Raw genomic sequence first — 18,050 nt, forward strand, 5'->3', positions numbered from 1 at the left:
CTAGCTATGAAGAAATGGAAATTGTTCACCAGAGCAATAAACAGCTACACGTTCATATCGCCACTGGGCATCTTCTTAAATGTGCGCTCGCATTGACAATTTTGTCCAAGTGCTGTTTACTAACTTTAGCAGCTCCATGCGCGTGAACAAAAGTGCCAACCTGATTGATAGAGAAGGTTTTGACGTGGCGCATCAAAACAAAAAAACAAGCATGAGGCCTTTATTTTCTTTAAATGATGCTTTTACGCCTGACGTTTTGGGCATTGGTGTGCACGATCACATTGACACCCTCTTATTTAGTCAAAAGGCGTTAAACGTCGACGGAAAACGTGAGCAAAAAAGCGTCTCGGTGTGCACGGGCCTTAACTTTTCTATAAACATTATTTGATTATAACTGCAGATCAATGACGAGTGCGAAATAGCCTACTGTAACGTCTGTAATTATATAAAATACATATGTAAATGCAACAAATATGAGCACATACAGACCCTTACAGTCTCCGATATGTTACCAACTACAGAAAAACTACACGCAGCAGACATTTAGTCCTTATTTAGGTTTAAAAACAGCACAAAATATAGGCCACAGTCAGAGCAGACCTCTCATCTGTGTCTGTAATCTTCACTAGCGCATTGTTAGAGAATAATTCCACCATTCTGAGTTCATAATAGTCCAAAAGATAATAATAATAGCTATACATGGCAGTTTGATCATGTTTGCTGAAAAAATAATGTGCTACTATTTTTACGGCTTCTCCTTAGTTTTTTTGCGTGTCCCTCTCACGTTTGTCAGTTTCTGACAGGATCGGGTTTCAAAAATAAAAGTGCCTGTTATTCTCATCAGCTCAAGAAGTTCTTATTTCAAATATAGATGCTCAGCGAGCGCAAGCAAGAAAGCGAAACCGCTCTCGCTTTAGACTGGCTCGTAAAAAACTAAGGGGCGCAGTGTAAAATCTCTTCTTCTTGGCTTTGTGGGTGTTCATCAAGACGATGACAAGGTTTGTTTTATCTCTGGTCGACCATGGCTCGTTATTATACGTATATATAATTACGCTGTAATCTCTCGCTGTGTATTTTAAACATGGCGGTTCCATTGTTTTCATTCTGACTTGTTGGGTGAGCGAATGACGTATCTCTGTAAACCAATAGCGTTCAGATAGTCCTGCCTTTTGGTACCCTTTGCAAAAGTGGTACTGTATGATTAGGTTTGGTACGACTTTTGACAGTTGAAACGGCCATAAAAGTGTACTGAACTTAACCGTATCGTACCATTCATTGGAAACTGGCCATTACATTTTTCCCCATTCAAAACTAAACGAGTGACATGTCTTGTGTAGTCTTTGTATCAAGTTGGATTAAATGTTAAAGCAGCTTCCCATACACCTTGTGGACAAACTTGGTAGTGCAAAAATTCACAGTACAAGTATGAGTTTTGATGAAATGTGTGCTCACATACGCAAAAAAAAAAACCCTGATGTGTACTTCGGGCTTCAATGTATATTCATTTTTAATTACTGTATTATTTATCTCTAATAATTTAACGTCTGTCATACGTCTATTTATATATTTTTTTTCCCAATCAAAGACGTGTTTGTAAATCAGTGCATATTATTTATTTCTGAAGCAAAAAAATGATTACCAAAAAAACAAAAAAACATTTTTAATTTGTAATCACACAAAAAAAGGTGAATCTGTTGATTGTATGTTTCTTCATTAACCCACGATGCTCTTGTGAACATATCTTTATTATTGTAATCGCAAAGAGACGCTCGTCTTGATATTACGAAATCCTCTCTAGCCCTCTGCTATGAATCGAGTGAAGAATAACCTGCTGTAGATCCAAATCTAACCCGCCTATCCATGTACTGACTTTTGTATATGAAAGTTAAGCAATAGCTTTTAAACCCGGCATTTTTGTTTTTATATCAATCCTGCGAGGAGACCGAAGACCGGGTCTGTTTGTCTGAATGTGTCTGCGTGCAGGGATAATCACGTACGGACCTGAGGGACAGAAGTGTGTGCTTCTCTTTCATGGGCTATTTTTTTTACGGTCAGGGTATATAGAGGAACTGCACGCAACGCCTGAGAAAAGAGCATTAACCAACCTGTGTGTTTTCTTTCATCATACCCGCATGAGGGACCTCAATGTGCCATACCCGTTCTTTCCAGAGCTACTAAATCCTATCCTTTATTTTTGTTCATGAGAAATTTAAACGCCTTGTGAAAGTTTGTCATGTTGGACTGTAAATACACTTCAAATGACATATTTGGTCTGAGAAATACAACGAAAGATCATTCCAAACCTGTCTCGACTCATTTTTGTAATGTAAATATTTTACAGTAAGAGAAAAGTAATGAAGAATCATTTAAAATACATATAATTGAGAATTAATTTGGGGCAGCAAGACGGTTGCTGGTTCGAGTCCTGGCTGGGTCAGTTGGCATTTCTGTGTGAAGTTTGCATGTTCTCCCCGTGTTGGTTTGGGTTTTCTCCGGGTGCTCCGCTTTCCCCCACAGTCCAAAGACATGTGCTATATGTGAATTGAATAAACTAAATTAGTCGTAGTGTGTGTGTGTGTGTGTGTGTGTGTGTGTGTGTGTGTGTGTGTGTGTGTGTGTGTGTGTGTCTGTGAATGAGTTGGTATGGATGTTTCATTGTACTGGGTTGCAGCTGGAAGGGCATCTGATACGTATGTAAAACATTTGCTAGATAAGTTGGCGGTTCATTCCGGTGTGGCAACCATACCTGCCAACGTTTGTCCCTAAAATTTCTGGAGAAGTGGTGGTTGGGTTCGGGGTCGAGGTGTCTGAATTACACTGTTGAGAGCCGGGTACTGTGCACTGTTGTGTTACTAACTGTACTGTGGTGTTAGTAACTGTACTATGGAGCGTGTTTCAGGAGGCCGCTGCGATGGGATCTTATACCAAAGTTGGCGACCCAAGCGCTTCACAGATTGTACCAAAATGCTAAGGACCATGTGGGTGGGGGAGGGGTTGAAATTACGGGAGTTTTCCGGGAGAAATAACAAAACGGGAGGGTGGCGGGAGATGGGAGACTCCTGGAAACAATGGGAGTGTTGGCAGGTATGGTGGCAACCCCTGATGAATAAAGAGACAAAGCCAAAGAAAGGAAATGAGAAATGATTGTTATTAGCGACACCGCCGGTTGGCTGGGTTTAGCTGGTCAACCAGCCTGGTTTTAGAGGGGTTTTGGCCATTTCCAGGCTGGTTTCCAGCCATTTTCAGCCTGGTCTTAGCTGGTTAGGCTGAAAAATGACCAGCTAAATCCAACTTTAACAGGCGAGGCTGGTCAAGCTAGCTGGTCATCTCCCAGCCTGGGAAAAATGTTCTAAAAGTGCACATTAACAAACATTGTCATCGAACGACATCTTTATACTTGCTGCTAAGAGTGAACTGCCAGCCTGATCTCACGAGGAAACGTAAGTATTTTATATTTTGTCAGTTTAGTGGCTAATACGTACGAATTCGTACGAGTTCAGTCGCACAAAAATGTACGATTTTAAAAAGGAGGCGAGGTACCCAACCCCACCCCTCACTACAACCGTCATTGGGTGATGAGCAAATCATACTAAATTGTACAAATTAGATCTTACAAATTCATACGAATTAGCCACTAAATCAAAAAGTTACAAATTGCCATGAGATTGCGTTGGAAAAAGCAAAAGGCTGGTGACCTGAGTTTCCAAAGACCAGCATATTTTCCATTGTTTTCACACAAAACACTGCTAACTAATACAGTTATTGTAATCATGAGCACTGCAAGCTACCAGGTCAGGAAAGGTGAGAGACTTTTATTTTGATAAAAAATAACCAAAATAATATCGCTGGTTTTAGAAAATCTCTTTTTAGATCTTTGAAGTCTATCAGAATGCCAAAAAAAAAAAAAAAATCCTCCAAAGTGACACACACATTTTTATAGTATTGTGGAATATTGTAAAACATGTATGTATGTAAAACAACTTGTGAGTATGTTTCAGCATCATTACTCCTTTTCCACATCCTTCCAAATCATTATATAATTGTCCGCTCTTTTAAGATTAATTAGTAGGCCTAACTTATCGGTTCAATTAGTATAGGGTACCATTAGTGCGACCCATATAACTGGACAAGGCCTAAGCTTTTGCCGGGTTTGCTTTGACCTCTTTCCCCCTCACAGTCTATTAATAGTCGGACTGAAGTGAGTGACTCCACGATTGAGTTTCACAGCCACGCTCCAGACCACTGCAATTCACAAACTTCGGGAATAACTTAAAGTGTTTTCTCGTGGATTACCCAGTGCACTGCCGCCTTTGTGAGATATGAGCGGGCTTCGAGCTGTTCTCGGTTTAGACGAGGAGGAGAAACGGGATCAGTCGCGGCGCGAAGCTGCCGGTCTGCTGAAGGCGCGCTTTCTAGACGCGCTCTTGCGTAACGACGCGGCGGAGGTTGCAAGAATCCTGCGCACCACCAGCATTGATATAGACACTGTGTTAGACGTGGAGGACCGCGATATGGTCCTTGCCTCGTATAAGCAAGGTAATTTCTGAAAACAACTCAACAGTGTGTTTTTTTATAGAGAGAACCATCATAGCTGTATGACTGCAGTTTGGTATACAGTCACACGGTGGCGCTAGACCGCCAATAACAGAAACAGTAGGCACGAAAAGTGAGCTTGTTTATTGATTTAAAAAACAGTTAACAACAATACAAGATTGCAGCAACTTAGAACATTAGAAAAAATACAGATATGGTTTTACATTATAAATATACAATTTTAAAGAAAAATAAATAAATTAAATACATAAAATATGACAAAAAAAAAAAGACAAAAACCAGAGGGAAAATGATATAAGGTTACACATTGAAAGCCATTTTTGACTTTTAAAATATTTTTTGTTCTTTATGCCCATTTAAGATAAAATATGTGATTTATAGTCAACTAAAAATAGCCAGTTCAAAAAATTAACACTAATGCATCTGATCAGTCACCCTTAATTAGCTTGACCAATAGATTTTCCGTTTACTTTAAAGACATCTATATAGCTTTTGTCTTATGTACATATAATTACATGCGATTTTATAATGTTAAATGGTTTGAGAATATTTGTACATTTAATTTTTAGGCACAAGAACCAACCTGAACTATTTGTAAGGGGATCTACATGGTTCACTTTTAGTCAAATTTTGTCTTCCAGAAAAACGAATGAAACATTTTGATGACTCATCATGTGCTACAGATTTTTGTCTAATCAAATGTGCTTTAGAATGAGAATGCCCACCCCAGAATACCTCCTGCAACCAATAAGAAGCTGCTTTTTAAGGATATTTTTTTTATTTTATTAGGAAATATTTTATCAGATAAATTAACATTAATGAAGCAGGGCCTTTTAGCGAGCTTCAAAATTGTATAAAATAAAGTAAATGAAAAGAAGTAGAAATGTTAAACTATTACTGCATTTCTTATTATTTTAATTTTATGTTGTTGTTAGAATGTCCGCTTTACTAAAATATTAGAATTTTTGGAGATTTGTTATGTCATTGATATGTTATGTTTAGTTTCTGAAACTTGTTTATTTCAGATATTTTTGCAAGATTTCTTCCTGTTGTTGATTCTTTTTACTATCAAAGTATGTTTTTTGTTCAAACTACTTATTTAAAATGAGCTGAAACCACACAACTTTTGAGTTTTGTTGGGACAACTTATTTGTTTTATGTTCAATCTACTTAAATTTGTCAAACCTAATTTGTTCATGTTGTCCCAACGCAGTGGCGCAGTAGGTAGTGCTGTCGCCTCACAGCAAGAAAAATGCTGGGTCGCTGGTTCGATCCTCGGCTCAGTTGGCGTTTCTGTGTGGAGTTTGCATGTTCTCCCTGCGTTTGCGTGGGTTTCCTCCGGGTGCTCCGGTTTCCCCCACTGTCCAAAGACATGTGGTACAGGTGAACTGGGTAGGCTAAATTGTCCGTAGTGTATGAGTGTGTGTGTGTGAATGTGTGTGTTTCCCAGAGATGGGTTTCGGCTGGAAGGGGATCCGCTGCATAAAAATGTGCTGGATAAGTTGGTGGTTCATTCCGCTGTGGCAACCCCGGATTAATAAAGGGACTAAGCCGACAAGAAAATGAATGAATGAATTAATTAATCAACACAACACAAATCCATTGTATGGCACCTATAATTTTTTTTTTACAGTGTAGGTCAATCCAATATTAATATTTTATTTCAATAATATTTTCGGTTTAGTAACCAATAACAACTCTGGGACCAGGTAAAGCTTAACAGTTACATCGCTTACAGTATATGTACACTAAATTTACAACCAGTGGTGTGAAGTGAGAAATTACAAATACTCAAGCTACAGTAACTGAGTAGGTTTTCTAAATATATTTTTACTACTTCACTAAGTAGTTTTAATAATCTGTACTTTTACACTTGAATACATCTTTAGCGCTGTATCAGTACTTTTACTCCACTGTTTTCCTTCAACCTGCAGTCACTACTTTATTTTTTCTTCTTCTTGTCAGTGGTGATTGGCTAAAATAGAAGAATCAGTTCTGTAATTCCCGTCCAATCAAATTGCATCATACAGAACAACCTCAAGACACAGAATCGATACCAAGATACTGCTTAAACTGCATGTCACTTATAAGATGTTTCTGCATTTCTATTATACACAATTTGTACTAAAGCGATCTAAAAAGTTTGTATCAATAAGTTTTCTCTTTGCACCACCAGGTGGCAGCCTTTGTACTTTCATTTCGAGGGTGCAGATTGCATACATTTTATTAATATGTATAACTTTATTTATTTTTTTAATGACTATAACTTTATATATATAGTTAAAAAATATGTACCATTTTCCCAAGTGTATATAACTACTACTGTAAGAAAATATCAGAATTCAGAACATACTTTCTGTATTATCTTTGCTTGAACTGAGCCGATCTAATCCTGTTTATATGAATTGAACCTGCTCCCGATCAGGTTTGACCTAGCAGATCTGTTGCTATGACAACAACTCTCGGATCAGCTTTGAAGAACGAAACGATCCTGGATTATGTCAAATCGTCAATATCCAAATCCAGCTAACTGAGTAATCCACGTACGAAGAACGGACCCCAGTAGGTCTTCTGCAGTATTGGTGATGATTGAGATGCAGTTCAGCAGATGATTCATCAGAAAAATCAACCTTCAGACACTTTTGCAAATGATCAACTAGAAGTCAAGTTTTTATTCATTGCTCTAACAACTGATCCATGACAAGACTTCCTCACTACTCACGACTCTTGAGTAGTTTTGAGTGATATTTACATCAGAAACGTTCACTACTCGCTCTACATCTTTGGAAACATAATGATACTTATACTTGCGTATGATTTTTCAGTACTCTTTCCATCACTGTCTTTAAAAACTGCTTTTTTCTTAAGGCTACTGGCTGCCGAGTTATAAACTGGAGACGTCCTGGGCGATGGGTCTTCACGTGTGTATGATGTACAGCACATTGGAGAGTGCTGTGGTTCTCCTGCAGAACGGTGCAGCGGTCAACAGAAAGCCCAATGGGAAGACGCCTCTACATGTGGCCTGTACGGTGGCCAGCGCTGACTGTGTGGGTCTCCTGCTGGAGTGGGGCGCACGGATCAACAGCATGTCTCTGAGCGGACACACGCCATTACACTACTGCATCACACCAGAGTCACTGGACTGCGCCAAACTACTCGTGCTCAAAGGTCTGTACATTTGCTAAGCTGTTATCTGAATAGTATCAGCTTTACAGTCAGTTGAATGTCTCTGTCAGGGTTCTGCCACTCTGGTCGTGTAAATTCTTGTTTTGGTGGCAGAGTCCGGACACTAGCTCTGTCTAGTCCTGTCCTGTTGTGCTCGGCTCGAGTTTTCTTGGGTCGAGCACTTGTTTTGTCATTGTTTGTGTCTCTGTATGAGCGCCATTTGTGAATGCGCGAGGACCGTGCGTGTCCCCGCTTGATGCGGGTGCGTGAGGTCTTTGCGTGTTTGCAAGTGCGCGCTCCCGTCCGGGTGTTCACGTTCGTCTGTCTGCAGCGTGGTGTTTCATTCCCAGCATCTCAGTCCAGTAGGTTTCGGTTTCAGTCGGCGCTGGGATGAAACATGCACGCTGCTTGTGTGAGTGCACGGTGAGTGTTTTCATTCATCGTGTACTTGTGTCTTGCGTCTTCTGTTGGGGTCTGTTCTTCGTACGTGGATTACTCGATTAGCTGGATTTGGATATTGACGATTTGACATAATCCAGGATCGTTTCGTTCTTCAAAGCTGATCCCGAGAGTTGTTGTCATAGCAACAGTTCTGCTAGGTCAAACCTGATCGGGAGCAGGTTCAATTCATATAAACAGGATTAGATCGGCTTAGTTCAAGCAAAGATAATACAGAAAGTATGTTCTGAATTCTGATATTTTCTTACAGTAGTAGTTATATACACTTGGGAAAATGGTACATATTTTTAACTATATATATATATAAGGTTATAGTCATTAATAAAATAAATAAAGTTATACATATTAATAAAACTTATGCAATCTGCACCCTCGAAAGTACAAAGACTGCCACCTGGTGGTGCAAAGAGAAAAATTATGCCGAGTTCAGACTGTCGTGTCACAGATGTTTTCACACTGCATGACTATCTGGGCTAGCGTTTCGTCGCTGCTTTGTTTACACTGCAAGATGGATCGGCGACATGGACATTCACATTGCATGACTTTACTATAGGAAGAATTGCAGACAACTTCGTCCAAACTACGTCTCACAGCCAAAAACATGTAGTATATCTTTTGTTATTAACTACATAATGAGAAAGAAGCCTTTAATGGGGTAGAACATGTACATGTTTGCTCACCTGAATTTAAAGGGAATTAGCCATTTCTCCTCAACGTTGATAATAAACAAATTTCTTTCTGTATGAAACGTCAAACAGACACGGTTGCTCATGAGTCCTGTCAAACCTCCACTAGTTTTTTCTCCATTTCGTGGGTCCAAATAAACCGAAAAAGAGCGCTTTTAACTTCTCCCCCAGCCTCCCGCTGGCCTGCAGCAGGTATACACACACGCACACACAAGTGAAAGCTGCTCTCTCATTGGCTGTAGGCGATCGCTGATGTTATTTTCAGTCAAAACTCAATTCACACGGCATGATTTGAATCGCCGACAGCTCCAGATATTTAGCACGCCAAATATCTCACAGGCATCGGCGACTCATCGGCGATTCTCTCAGATCGCGTCTTTGATCGTTCATACTGTGTGATTATCACTCACGTGATTCTGTGATTTCAGACATTTGTCGGAGATTTCTCAAAAACCTGTCGGCGAGCCAAAATCGGGGCTAAAATCACGCAGTCTGAACTAGGCATTATTGATATGAACTTTTTAGATCACTTTAGTACAAATTGTGTAAAATAGAAATGCACAATATGTGACTTTTTTTTTTAAAGCAAAAATATATTTATGCAGTCATAAACATGTTTTGATAGTTAATATGCCAGTGATTTGATGCTTCACAAAAGTTGCAGACGCCTTTACCAATATGAAAATGCTTTTGTAAACAGCCAGTTATTCTTTACACCGATTAAAAAATGGCTACTATAATAAAGAAAATCTTTTCTAAATGTAGAACTAAATACATTGATTTGCATTGAAATACATGATGAATACTCTTGACACATGAAAGTGTAAAGCCTGCAGCTCACAACAAATGTGGAAGGTTATTGCGTGTCATATTTAACAAGCAGTTTACTGCTAATTTAATGTAATTTTGCTCACATGGATAATTGAATATTAATCAGATGATGTCATTACGCTGCTGTGCCGTCAGCCAATCGTTGCGTTGCTGATCATGATTTCGAGGATCGATAGATCTGTCCTTCATAACACACGCAGCGATCTCAGATCAGTTTATCCAGACATTCTAATTCTAAACTTGTTTGAAGAACCAAATTAGCGAGAGATCAGTTATCAAGATTAAAAGATCCAGGATCTGTCAAATCATCTTAGATCATTTAAGCGAGGTACGAAGAACGGACCCTTGGTGCTGTGTTTAGCACATGGTGCGTGTTTACATGCACTGCGTGCTTGTGTTGTTATGAACATGAGGTTAATGAGTTATCTCACTGGCTGTGTGTTCTAAGCTGCGTCCCAAATGGCACACTATACACTATGCACTATGTACTTATGCACTTACACACTCAACAGGATAGTATATGTATGTAGTGTCGTCACACTTCATTTTAGTGGCTGAATGAGTACATCATCCGGGTAATTAAAGTGCACTTATTATTTTTTTATTTTTAAGTGTGAACACACTACTTGCACTATTTATACTACAAAATGGCGTAGAATAGTGCATAAGTATGCGATTTGGGACGCAGCTCTAGTCTTGTTTCATGTGAGCGCATGGCTTGTGCTGTCTCTGTGTGTCATGTGCTCTCCCGTCTATAGTCTAGTCCCACCCTCCTTGTTAACCCATTATTAGTTAATTATGTTCATCTGTTTGTGTGTTAATTTAGTTCTGCACATAATCTCCTCATGTCTGCTGTCCTGTGCCAGTTCATCGTCATATGTCGCCGTTTGTAGCCTTGTCCTGTCTGTCCAGCCCTCATCCCTACCAGCCTGCCCAGTGAAGTTTGTTTGTGTGTTTTGTTAATGTCTTTCCCCTCGGGGAAGTTTGTTTTGCCTGTTATTTTATTTTTACTATTAATAAGTACCCATTTTCTTTGCATTTGAGTCCTCGCCCCTTTCCTCTACACAACCGTGACAGTCTCATATTAAAGTGCTGTTTACACCCTGCTGAAAAATCCAGCTTAAACCAGCCTAGGATGGTTGGCTGGTTTTAGCTGGTCGACCAGCCTGGTTTTAGAGGGGTTTTGGCCATTTCCAGGCTGGTTTCAAGCCATTTACAGCCTGGCTTTAGCTGGACAAGCTGGGAAATGACCAGTTAAAACCAGCTTGACCAGCCTAGCCAGGCTGGGAGCCAAGCCAATACCAGCTATGTCCAGCTTAAACCAGGATGGTCTAGCTGGTTTTAGATGGTTTTAGCTGGTCATTTTCCAGCCTGACCAGCTAATACCAGGCTGAAAATGACTGGAAACCAGCCTGGAAATGGCCAAAACCCCTCTAAAACCAGGCTGGTCGACCAGCTAAAACCAGTCAACCATCCTAGGCTGGTTTAAGCTGAATTTTTCAGCAGGGCAGGAAGTGAAACACTGTACATTAGAAAGTAAAACGGGATCATTCACTCAAAAATGAAAAGGATGTCATCATTAATTACCCTTTACTTGTGTTACATTTGAGTTTCCTCCGGGCAATCTTACTGCAGGTGCCAAGCTCAACATGCCCAGTGAGGAGCACGAGGACACCCCTCTGCACACGGCGGCCCGCTACGGGCTCCCAGAGCTGGTGGCCTTTTATATCGCACATGGAGCCGCTATCAATGCAGTCAACTGCTACAGAGAGACGCCTCTGATCACTGCTGTATTCTGGGCCATGGACATTCGTGAGCGGACCTACAGCTCAGACCACCATCTTGTCTGCCGGATTCTGCTGGACCACAATGCTAACCTGCATATGCAAGAGGAAGACAAGAAGACTGCGCTGCACAAAGCCTGCTGGAACTGCGACCATGTGCTGGTTCAGATGTTGCTGGAGGCCGGAGCGCAAGCTAATGATATGGATGTCAACGGCTGCGCGGCGATACAGTATGTGCTGAAGGTGACGCAGATCAGGCCGTGGGCTGTTCCTGAACGCTGCTATCAGCTGCTTCTGAACTATGGAGCAGCACGAGTGTATCCGCCGCAGTTTCACAAGGTACAACACTCGCCCAGCTTTAACCCTTGTGTACTGTTAGGGATGTGTTCATTCACTCTGTGGTAATTTTGAGGCTTGATTTGGCCACAACTTTCTTGAGTTTTAGCAAATGGAATGCTGTTTTGGTGACAGATCTTATTTTTACAGATATTTTGGGACATTTTGAAAAAAAAATTCAAAAACTTAACACACCCTGGGCAAATTGACTACTCTTTCATGATGTTCGGGGCTGTTTTTGCCCCAGTGACTTCAATTATAATGACATTGTTTGATTGCAAAGCCATGACAACATATAATCATGGATTCTTGGAAGAGGTAAAATTTGGGATTTTCACTCTGTTAAAATAGTTGGGTTAAAAATACCCCAACATATAACCCAACTATAGGTTATTTTAGCACTATGGGTTACTTTAATCCAATGATTTTGTATATAATTTAACCCAATGCATGGGTTATTTTAATTAAATGTTATCTTTTTCCATTCTGGTATTACTATTGCTACTATTACTTGTGTTAAAATAAATCAAGAATCACAAACAATGAAGAAACAGATAAAAGTGCAGACAGTTATAAACTGTGCAAGCAGAAAATCCTGTGTTGGTGGAGCAGAATTTGGAGCTCTGTGTGCTAAAAAGAGTGTCCAGCAGCTGCAGCAGACTTCACTCAGTGTCCACAATGTACACCACATTTTAACCACATCCAAACACTTTTAAAAGATGGTCTTGGATAGTGAGATGAATAAAAAAACATGACACTGAGAGGTAAATTAATAAAAAGATAACTACAATATTATTGTGTTAAAGCTTAAATAAACTTTATAACTCAAAAACAACATTACAGTCAGTTTAATCAGTTGACTGTTCAAATTCAAATTTTAACCCAACTGGTTGAGTTATTAAATAAATAACCTAATAAAGGTTAAAAATAACCCAACAAAGCACCAAATTATTAACCCAACTGGTTGAGTTATTAATAGATAACCTAATAAAGGTTAAAGGTAACCCATCAAAGCACCAAATATTTAACCCAACTGATTGAGTTATTAATAAATAACCTAATAAAGGTTAAAAATAACCCAACAAAGCACCAAATATTTAACCCAACTAGTTGAGTTATTAATTAATAACCTAATAAAGGTTAAAAATAATCCAACAAAGCACCAAATATTTAACCCAACTGGTTGAGTTATTAATAAATAACCTAATAAAGGTTAAAAATAATCCAACAAAGCACCAAATATTTAACTCAACTGGTTGAGTTATTAATAAATAACCTAATAAAGGTTAAAAATAACCCAACAAAGTACCAAATATTTAACTCAACTGGTTGAGTTATTAATAAATAACCTAATAAAGGCTAAAAATAACCCAACAAAGCACCAAATATTTAACTCAACTAGTTGAGTTATTAATAAATAACCCAATAAAGTTAAAAATAACCCAACAAAGCACCAAATATTTAATTCAACTGGTTGAGTTATTAATAAATAACATAATAAAGGCTAAAAATAACCCAACAAAGCACCAAATATTTAACCCAACAAGTTGAGTTATTAATAAATAACACAATAAGTGTTAAAAATAACCCAACAAAGCACTAAATATGTTTAACTCAACCATTGGGTTAAATAAATAACTAAACATTTTTAGAGTGAACTGTTGATCATCAGTTAAAGTGCACAAAAATCCTTATTTCATCCATTTATACGGAGAATAGTCTGTTTGTGCATGTGTGAGTGTGTAAGAGAGAACTTCGCATACCTTGATATGTTTGAGAAAATAAAAATAATCAACTCGTCTTAAAGAACATAGTAAACATAGTAATTGTGTTTATGCAAACACATCATAATCTGCTGTTTTACTTCATATAACTCCATATAAAAGCCAGACATGTTTTTGCACAGGACTTTCTAAATGGTTAATGATGCCAACTGATGATGGACAGTTCAAATTTTTCCTTCTCCCAATGGGAAAAACCACCAACAATCAAGAATAGATGATTGGTGTCATGGCTTTGCAATCAAAAATGTGGTTATAATGGAAGTCAATGGGGCAAAAACAGCCACAAACATATTGAAAGGGTAAACAATTTGAATAGTACAGAAGGGTTAAAGTTTAAATGTTTTTGACTTATCTAAATCATTACCATAATATGTTTGCAGATATTTCAACGCAATCTCACAGCAATTGGTAACTTTGATTTAGTGGCTAATTCGTATGAATTTGTACGATCTAATTTGTACAATTTAGTACGATTTGCTCATCACCCAACGACGGTTGGGTTTAGGGGTGGGGTTGGGTGCCATGCCTCCTTTTTAAAATCGTACGACAATTTTCGCACGACTGAACTCGTACAAATTCATATAAATTAGCCACTAAACTGACAAAACGTAAAATACTTATGTTTTCTTGTAAGATCAGGCTGGATATTTACAAAACATGCTAAGCGAACATAGTTGTTTATCTAAAAAACAATGCTAAAGTCAGTTATTCTCCTTTAAGAGTTCCGCTTCAGTCTTTCTTTTGGTCTCTATAACCAGCCCCCTGCAATTTAAATGTGTCTTTAAATATTAATGTTGTTCTTCTTGCTTGTCTTTTAAGTAGGTTTTGCAGGCGTGTCATGAATACCCCAGAGCAGTGGAGGTCATGGTAAACTCCTATGAGCACATCAAATACACCAAAAAATGGAGGGCTGCAATACCTGAAGCTGTATATGAGGTCAGAATATTATTGTATTATTATTATTATTATTATTACTGTTAATATCAAAATGATACAATAAAGATAATAAAAGTTTAATATTTTAAAATATGTATTTTTTAAAAATTAGATGTACAAAAATGTTTATACAACATTTCTGTCTGGTTCTTGACTCTGATTGGCTGATAGCCATACAATATTCTGCCAGTAACAGCAATCGACCAGCCTCTTCACCCTTCACCCTTGTGTGTTACTCCGCCCACATACAGCAACAAGCAGAGGAGAGGACACTTTACAGTTTGACAAATATTAATGCTGTTGGACAACATAATGTACTCTTGTGGCTTTTTTAGGCGAGAATTTTGTTGTTTAGATCGCAACTATGCAGTTTATTTATAAGGATAGTGCCTATTTTAAATATTTATAGTTTCGGAAGGACAGAGCGTCGTAGGCCATTAGCCTGTCTTTAAGTTCATCCACAAGATGGCAACAGAGATATAAAGCCCTGAGAGAAAAATGGCGTAATTTTAAACTACAGCTGATCAAATCATTATTAAACAGGTAAATGACTTCCTAAGTCGATCTCTCTCTTTTGTATGATGTAGTGCTGTATTTATACTTTAGTAATATTGGGATCTCCCGATTGCATCAGAGAAAAACTGGTAGACATTTCGCTTTAGACATTACGCTAGAGAATCATTCAGATCCTAGTTTTAAAGTGACGTTAGTGAACTGGCATTCATTTCTGCTGTTTTGACGTCAGCTGCAGATGCGACGGAATGGCGGAAGAAAGTAGTTCGTCTTGCAAAAGGGTTTCGAGAGGCTCTGTGTTTGATTGTCTTTTTTATACACACGATCATGCAGTAGGACGCAATATCACACTCGTAACAGTGCGATATGGCTGTATATTGTCACTTGTGGGACACTGAGGCTCTCGGCCTGCAGCCTGCGGCCTCCTGTCAAAGCACGCCTTCCACCAGTGCCGATATACAGTCAGATCGAACTGCTACTCGTGTGATATTGCTCATATAACGTCTCTGCTTAAAATAATTGGTCGTAAACATTACGTTTATCTTGTTTCAGAAATGCTTCTTGATTTATGATGTAATTTCAACTTTGTTTTGTTTCTTGATATAGAGGCACAGAAATTTCTATGACTCTTTGTTTGCCGTCTGCACCAACAATCCACGGACTCTCCAGCATCTGTCCAGATGTGCTATTCGGGCCGCAATGTTGAAACGCTGTGAACTGGGTGTCCAGCAACTCTTTCTTCCTACATCAGTGAAGAAATATTTACTTCTGGAGCCTGTAGGAATCATATACTGACATCATATACTACATAATAAACAAACAATTGCTGCATCTTTTACATAAATTCTTCTTACAGTTTGGTGAATCGCTATGTTTGCTTGTTGTACATTCCACATCAATCCAATGTTGACAATAATAAATGTTTTATTTACATCATTTTGTCCACTGATTTACAGAGCTTGCTTGATTTTCTTGTATTTAAACAAAAAAATCTTTGATTGTTTACCAGGGAATCATAGGCCTAATCGTATATTTATTATTCATATTTACCATAAGAATATTGCATTTTATATAGGTTCAAATAATATGTGAGGTATTCACACTTTTGATTCTAACACTTTGGTTTATGCTTAAAAGACTTTTCACAGAAGATCTGTCCTGTTCTCTAATGAAACCCATGTGTTAAGCTTGTCTTAAAAACTGTAGATCTTTTTTTTTTTTTTGATGGGAAAATGAACAATAGAAACCCAAGTTTAGTGTAAAAGGATCATATCAGAGATTACACCAAGAATACATGAGAGATAACAGCTGAACAGGATGAGATGGAAGTCATTAGTCTTTTTGTCAGATGAAAAACCAAAGTGCTTAAGTTGAAGGTTTAATGAGAGCAAGCGGAAATATACTTGAAAGCTGACTTTAGATTAAGCTACAAATGGGTTTTAAATATAGTTTTTAATGTGTTTAACTACTGTTAGATATTTTATAATACAAGAAATGAGAATGAGGGTTATGGAATAAGGCTTAAAGACCAAGCAGAATCTTCTGTTGGCTGTCGCTTTGACTTCAGCTAATCAGTTTTGTCTAATGCAAACAATTATTTTCATGAGTCCAGCATCTAGCTGTGCAAGAAAACATACGAATTTGACGTAAGTGAGGTCATCTTTCACTACTGACGTACTGTATTTTTGTTAAATATAGAAAATATTTTACAAGTAACTTTTATTCTAAATCTTAAAGCTTTTTTCTGAAACCAAAAATTACAAAAAAAAGTGTGAAGCACCAAAAATGGCCTATATTACAATTAACTTGAATACTATTTTAGCTATTGTTGTTATTCAAGCATTTTTAAACGTTCTTTGGTTACAAGAGAGGCTGTTTGCCAAACAAATTACAACAGACTACCATTTTAAATTAAAAACTTTAACAGATTGCCATTTTTGTCTATGATGTAATAAATTTGTATTTTAAAAACATATTTTTTCATATTTATTCTAAATCGATTTTATCATTGTTATGATGGCCACCTGACAATCTAATCCAGCTTAAAATAGTGCTTAAAAATGTCATTAAAAAGCAGTATTTAAATCTCATAACTAAGTGGAAAATAACTGCAAAATTTTGAGAAAAAAGAACTATCCCTTTCACTGGACTGGCAACGGGCCTGTTATCACATCGACGTAACCTAAAATGTAATTCTTTTTATGTAAAATGATTCGAATCAACTTTTAATGAATCATTTGAAGGACGAATCGTTTTCGTTCACTTACGGCTTGCAGCGGCTCGAGCAAACTCTTCAAACTTGATCGTCAGCGTTGAAGATAAGGTGATTTGCTAACAATTTTCACAATAAAACACTTTTTGAAACCATACTGGCGTTAGAAGTGAGTTATACTGTAATATCTGAACGAATTTTGGTAAATAAAAACGAGATGAAAATCTGATTAACGAGATATTACTAGTTTAATGGCTTATATTTATCAAATTAACTCAAGTTTAGGCTTTATGGGGAATAAATCCACCCAGCGTGTTAAATATTGCCAGAACGTGCTAAAACAGATGTGTTAAAATGTTAGCAATATGCTAGCTAAATGAAAAAAGAGCACTTTTGTTATTTATGCTAGAAAAACAAGTGGTCAGACAGTGTTAGCATCGTGCTAAATACTGGAGTGTTAATTTAAATCCAGCATGCTAAGCTTTTTTTGCGCTACATATCTGAAACATGAACACCCTTTAAAACGTTAGAAACAAGTTAGTGAAAACAAGTTAGCAACACGTTAAAACATGCTAACATTGTGATAAGTCCACTCGTGTCAGAGATTATGTTGCTAATTTATCTATACCATATAAAAAAACAACTACAGCTTTTCAAAAGTTAAAGTGTAGTAACAATTTTACAATTTGCATAAACCAGTTTTACTACAAACACAGTGGTTAAAATGTGGTAGCAAAACCATAGTTAAACCATAATATAACCTCATAAAACAGGTTAATCCTTTTCATAG

The 18,050-nt window shown here is 37.8% G+C and overlaps 1 protein-coding gene across 6 annotated transcripts; it reads left to right on the plus strand.

Moving 5' to 3' along the window:
- The first annotated feature begins 4,183 nt into the window (after positions 1-4,183).
- Positions 4,184-15,984, plus strand: asb4 (ankyrin repeat and SOCS box containing 4). 6 transcript variants are annotated; one of them, XR_015945206.1, is made up of 5 exons: positions 4,184-4,536; positions 7,423-7,722; positions 11,331-12,735; positions 13,101-14,535; positions 15,655-15,984. XR_015945206.1 is itself a non-coding variant. In NM_001017628.1 (5 exon segments), coding segments are annotated over 5 exon segments (1,308 nt in total). In that variant the 5' UTR covers positions 4,205-4,319; the 3' UTR covers positions 15,844-15,981.
- The last annotated feature ends 2,066 nt before the right edge of the window (positions 15,985-18,050 follow it).

Source organism: Danio rerio, chromosome 19 (genome assembly GCF_052040795.2).
Source record: "Danio rerio strain M-AB ecotype USA chromosome 19, GRCz13ab, whole genome shotgun sequence".
Taxonomy (NCBI): Eukaryota; Metazoa; Chordata; class Actinopteri; order Cypriniformes; family Danionidae; genus Danio; species Danio rerio.

Bases quoted from the DNA above. Each gene is read 5' to 3' on its own strand.
- asb4 (XM_088651369.1), top strand. From the start codon at position 11,345: ATGCCCAGTGAGGAGCACGAGGACACCCCTCTGCACACGGCGGCCCGC. The intron at 11,819-14,421 runs GTACAACACTCG...TCTTTTAAGTAG, and splicing joins ATCCGCCGCAGTTTCACAAG to GTTTTGCAGGCGTGTCATGA. The intron at 14,536-15,654 runs GTCAGAATATTA...TTCTTGATATAG, and splicing joins TACCTGAAGCTGTATATGAG to AGGCACAGAAATTTCTATGA.